Source organism: Rhinopithecus bieti, unplaced genomic scaffold (genome assembly GCF_001698545.2).
Source record: "Rhinopithecus bieti isolate Rb0 unplaced genomic scaffold, ASM169854v2 scaffold_65, whole genome shotgun sequence".
NCBI classification, from domain to species: Eukaryota; Metazoa; Chordata; class Mammalia; order Primates; family Cercopithecidae; genus Rhinopithecus; species Rhinopithecus bieti.
The window spans coordinates 6,409,494-6,415,606 of NW_016803344.1; the positions used below are offsets into that span (position 1 = coordinate 6,409,494).

The 6,113-nt window shown below is 40.6% G+C and overlaps 1 protein-coding gene across 2 annotated transcripts in view; it reads right to left on the reverse strand.

The window, feature by feature from the left end:
* Positions 1-6,113, reverse strand: part of TRPC4AP (transient receptor potential cation channel subfamily C member 4 associated protein) — a 70,357-nt gene that overhangs the window by 40,408 nt on the left and 23,836 nt on the right. For both annotated transcript variants that reach the window (XM_017878910.1, XM_017878899.1), the window contains exon 5: positions 2,425-2,632. In XM_017878910.1, the coding sequence (XP_017734399.1) occupies positions 2,425-2,632 (208 nt within the window). The remainder of the gene's footprint in view (positions 1-2,424; positions 2,633-6,113) is intronic.

Here is a 6,113-nt window from a genome sequence, read left to right on the forward strand (position 1 = left end):
GCCTCCCAAAGTGCTGGGATTACAGGCTTGAGCCACCGCGCCCGGCTCATAATTTTTTTAAAAGTCAATTTCCTAAAATGAGAACTCCCCGCAAATCATAAAGGAGTGGGAAGAAAACTGTACACAGACCAAGGAAGACCTTGTATCTAGGGACACAGGAGGAAAAGCAAATCTGAAGAGATAATAAACAAACTGTGGTCAGAGTCCGCAAACCTCTACCTTTACATATGACTACAACATGTAAAATTATATTCCCTAATAACCTACAAAGTATAGTTATGACCAGCTCGTATTCCTAACTAAAACTAGACAATAACAGAGTGAATGGCGGGCTCATATTCAGCCTCAGGAGAGGAGGCTGCTCTGAAGCACCTGACAACTCTGCAGTGCCAGCCTGGGGAATGCACACAACTGGACTTCAGAAACAAAGAACTGTTTTCAGAGCATGATTAGGGTTACCTCTGGATGGTTGTGGTTTTCTACTGCTGCTTTTTAATGATGCATTTGTATTATATTACCTTGTTTATTTGGTGTACCCTAAGGTACACCAAAGGCTTTTGTATGAACAATATTTCTAGCCTGTTAACACTGAAAAACTAGCTTTTAAGACACAAGTTTCAGTTCAAATATGAATTATCTACACTCTTATGGCCAAAACACACATATGCCAGTTTCTCCAAAATCTGTGCAGGCAACAACATTTTAGAAAGAATACAGTTCTTTTGCTACTGAACAGAAATAGGTGGGGTAGGTTGGTTAGAATAGTGTTTTGTTTTTAAAGTAATATATTCACATGGTTCTAAAATCAAACAATATATGAATGTATACAGTAAAGTCCCACTCCCACTGCTACTACCTTCCCTTACCAGCTACTTCCTGTTAATAACCACTTTAGGTTTCTTGTGTATCTTTTCAGTTTCTTTAGGCACACCATATGTGAGCAAACGTATGGTCTTATTCTCCCCCAACTTAATACAAAAACTATCATATCATACACACTGTTCTGTATTTTCCTCTTTATCATTAATATATCTTGGAGATTTTTCTATAGCAGTACATAGAGATCTTCATTTTTTCAAAGCTACACAATTTTCCATTATATAAATACTGAATACATTAAGCAGTCTAGCGTTAATGAACATCTGGGATGTTTTCAGTCTTTTGTTATTACAATGTTGCAATGAATAATAATTTTTTTTTTTTTTTTTTTTTTTTGAGACGGAGTCTAACTCTGTTGCCCAGGCTGAAGTGCAATGGTGGGATCTGGGCTCACAACAACCTCCGCCTCCTGGGTTCAAGCAATTATCCTGCCTCAGCCTTCCGAGTAGCTGGGACTACAGGCGTGCACTACTACACCCATGTTATTTTTATATTTCTAGTAGAGACGGGGTTTTGACATGTTGGCCAGGCTGGTCTCAAACTCTCAACCTCAAGTGATCCTCCTGCCTCGGCCTCCCAAAGTGCTGGGATTACAGGCGTGAGCCACCGTGCCCGGCCTTAATAAATAATCTTGTACAGTAGTCCTCCCTTATCCAAGACCCCCACAGTGGATACCTGAAATGGCAGATAGCACCAAACCCTATATATACTATGTTTTTTCTTATATACATACATAACTATGATAAAGCTTAATTTATAAATTAGGTACACTAAGAAATTAACAACAATAACTAATGATAAAACAGAACAATTATAACAAGATGCCCTAATAAGAGTTATATGAATGTGGTCTCTCTCTGAAATTTTCCAATTAATATTTCGGATTGCAGTTGAACAGGTAACTAAAACCACAAAGTGAAACTGCATACAAGAAGGGACTAGTGTCTATACATCATTATCTATAAACTGAAGGCCCAGGAGAGACTTAGTAGATCAAAAAGTACATGCATTTGTAATTCTGATAAAAAGTAGTTCTTAACTTTTTTTGTGGTTCTGAACCCATTAACAAATCTGATGAAAGGTATGGAACTTGGTTCCCAAAATAATGAACAGATACACAAAATGTACATACTAGGAGCCTTCGCATGGATCCATCTCTAGACATATTAAAAAGGGGTGCCAGGTGTGGTGGCTCACACCTGTAATCCTAGCACTTTGGAAGGATGAGGTGGGTGGATGACTTGAGCCCAGGAGGTCAAGACCAGCCTGGGCAACATGGCAAAACCCCATCTCTACAAAAAATACAAAGATTAGTCCGGTGTGGTGGCACCTGCCTACAGTCCCAGCTACTCGGGTGGCTGAGGTGGGAGGATCACCTGAGCCCGGGGAGGTCAAGGCTGCAGTAAGCCATGATTGTGCCACTCCATTCCTGCCTGGGTGACACAGTGAGCTCCCATCTCAAAAAAGAAAAAGAAAAAAAGCTAGATGATTTAGGAAGGGCCTCAGAGCTATAATCTCAAAATTCTGAGAACTTGGAGACTTTACCTTGATTGATTTCAGCTGCAGAAGGCCCCAAACTCAAGCTCTTCTTCTGTTGAGCATTTTTGGCAAGAAGCGTGTGCTTGTCATCGTTCCCTGTATCCATCTCTGAAATGGTGACAGCCAGAATCCGGCAGAAATTAGCGAGCTGCTGCTGATCGAAATTGGATACTAAGGAACTCAGATTGGGGACTTCATCTAGTCGGATCATTTCCTACAGAAGACAAAAATGAAACAATCCCCATGCTCAATTCACTCAAGAGATTGGATATGCCTCTCTTTTGCATCCCCCTAAATATGGGGCTCAGTGGCTAGATCACTTAGGTTCCTATCCCAGCTCTGTAACTTGCAGCTCCGAAACCTTAGTTACGTTATAAAAACCTTTCGAGTCTTTGCTTGTTCATCTGTAAAACGAGACTAACCTACCTCATGGGATTAGTCTGAGGACTAAATTTACCTTTTGATCACCACTGTTTTCACTTGTTCTTGTGGTATATTTTGCCTATTTTTAAAAAAATGGAAATGCCTACCACTCAAGTTTTGCAAATCATAAATTACCATTCTTGCTAGATTTTCTTCTTAAAAAAATAAAACACTTCAAATACAGCTAAAGGCCTCTGTGTATTTCCCATCCAGTCGCATTTGCCTATCTCCTCGCAGAAGTAGCCATTATTTTGAACTTTGTGTTTATTATTCCCATGCATATTTTTACACTTACAAATATTTCCATTAAAATACATGGTACTGCTCTGCATGCAGTGTGAATGATACCACACTACACCTTACTTTTCATCCAACATTTTGAAGTTTATCTACACTGATACGAGGAGCTGATTCAATCACTTCCCACTGTTTTACCCCGGTTTAATCATTTCTCTTTTCTTTAATAGACAGGGTCTTACTCTGTTGCTCAAGCTGGAGTACAGTAGTGTCATCATAGCTTACTACAGACTCAAACTCCTAGGCCCAAGCAATCCTCCCACTTCAGCTTCCCAAGTAGCTAGGACTACAGGTGCGTGCCATTACACCTGGCTAATATTTTATTACTTTTTCTTTTTTTTTTGAGATGGCATCTCAATCTGTCGCCCAGGTTGGAGTGCAGTGGCGTGATCCTGGCTCACTGCAAACTCCACCTCCCGGGTTCAAGCAATTCTCCTGCCTCAGCCTCCCAAGTAGCAGGGATTACAGGTGCCCACCACCACGCCTGGCTAATTTTTGTATTTTTTAGTAGAGGTGGGATTTCACCATGCTGGCCAGGCTGGTCTTGAACTCCTGACCTCAGGTGATCCATCCACCTTGGCCTCCCAAAGTGCTGGGATCACAGGCGTGAGCCACCGCGCCCGGCCAGTACTTAATTTTTATAGATAAAGTATCTCACTATTGTTGCCCAGGCTGGAACTCCCGGACTCAAGCAATCCTCCCACCTTGGCCTCCTAAAGTGCTGAGATTACAGGCGTGAGCCACTGTGCCTGACCCTTTCTTCTTGTAACACATATTTAGGTAAACTACAGTTTTTCACCATTAAACAATGTTGCAATGAACATTCCTATAGGTACTCTCTGTGTACACACATATGTGACCATTTATCCAGAGTAAGTGAGAGCAAGAATTGTCTTTTTCTTGACTTTACTAGAAATATTTCCAAAACATTTAAATTAAGTTTAATATTTGCTGTAAATTTTTAATAAATACCCTATAGCTGTTATATTTTAATAAATACCCTATATATAGTTTCTAAGTTTTCCCTCCATTGCTAGCTTTTATTAGGAATAATTTTATGGAATTCCTTGTGTTATTTGGTTCTATTCTCATTTATTACTCCTTAAAATCTGTAAATGTCATGTACTACATGAGCTTTTCTCATTTTGAACCATACTTGTGCTACTTAGGTAACACCTGCTATCCTGTATCCCACTAGTTTACTTCCACTGGATTGGGTGTTTCTCTCACTGCACAGATCACATGAACTTTTAACAATTTGTTCCTGCATCTATTTCCCAATCTGACCATACTTTGACGAAGGCATATATCCTACTCTTTCTCCTGAGACTCAACGTACAGGACCTGGTAGCAACGGTATCAGTGAATGTGCCCAAAACAAGTGCATGATTCCTAGAAGCTCTCATGAATCCCACATTCCCCTCTATTTCTAGTAATGGAGGAAGACAGGAATTTGCTGTGTAACAGGGGGCACTGGGGAATGGCTGCTTCCACCTTTCCTTTTCCCTAGTACAAAACAAATGTCAGCTACTGCTATTATTGGCAACTGTAACTTTCAGCTCACCAGTTTCTCTAGCCCTGTCTAACTCAGTATATGGGTCCCAAAACAGGTCCTATCACCCCCAGCCCACTTCTTATGGTTGTTTTAAATTTTAAGACTTTTTTTAAGGCAGTCTTGCTGTGATGCCCAGGCTGGAGTACAATGGCACAATCTCTGCTCACGGCAACCTCTGCCTCATGGGTTCAAGCAATTTTTCTGCCCAGCCTCCCAAGTAGCTGGGACTACAGGCAAGCACCACCATGCCTGGCTAATTTTTGTATATTTTTAGTAGAGACAGGATTTCACCATATTGGCCAGGCTGGTCTCCTGACCTCAAGTGATCTGCCCACCTCGGCCTCCCAAAGTGCTGGGATTACAGGCATGAGCCACCGTGGCCGGCCAAGAATTCTTATGTTTTAATTTTTGATACATACAATACATATTATGCAGCATAACAAAATGACTAGCTGTGTGTGCCTTTCCTATTGCATCTCTCTGCCTCTGGAAACCACTATCATTAATTATTATTGCCTTGCCATTTAAAAACTAGTTTTATCAATAAACAATTTGCTTTTTTGAGCTTTATGAAAATGACACGCTACCTACGGTGTTCTGCAACTGGCTTCTGCCACTCGATTATTTCAATTACTCAGCTACGTTGTTGCCTACGGCAACAGTTCATTCATTTCTACCATATAATATTCCACTGTGTGAAGTACATTCATCCCTTCTCCTGTTGATGGATCAGAGACTTGGTTTCAGTGTTTTGTTCTGAAACAACGAAGCTACAAATGTTCTTATGTGTTTCTTGATGCACAGGTGGAGAAGTTTTGCTGGGGCAGTGGCTTCCAAACTTTTTAGCTATCACCAAGAATGACCACCAGTAAACATACACATGGGAATGTATATATAAATGTCAAACAAAAACTTATTCAAATAATACCCTTACACAATACAGTTTGCTCTTTTCTATCTGACTGACAGACCCGATGGATTGATTTCACAACCTTCTGGGTTTCAATCCTAAGAATCACTGTTCTAGGACTGAGCTTCCTCACAAGTGTGTCCAGTCACAGATTATAGGTGACCCATGGCAAAACATTGATGCCTCAGCCCTCAGGGCAAAGCTTCCCTAGGTGCTGGGGCACAAGGTATGTGGCTGTTCAACTACAAAACAAAAAAAGAGAATATTCTGCTGATAAACATTTATCAGTAGTATGCAAGTGTTTCCACTGATACACATACTCACCAACATTTGACCACTCTCCCCCTCACTATGGTATTGATGTGCATTTCCTTGATTGCCAGTGAAGTTAAGCATCTTCTCTTTTATATTTATGGACCATCTCTTTCTCATCTGTGAAATGCTTGTTCATAACATTGCCCATTTGTCTAATGGGCTATTTGTCTTTTTCATGCTGATTTGTAAGAATTC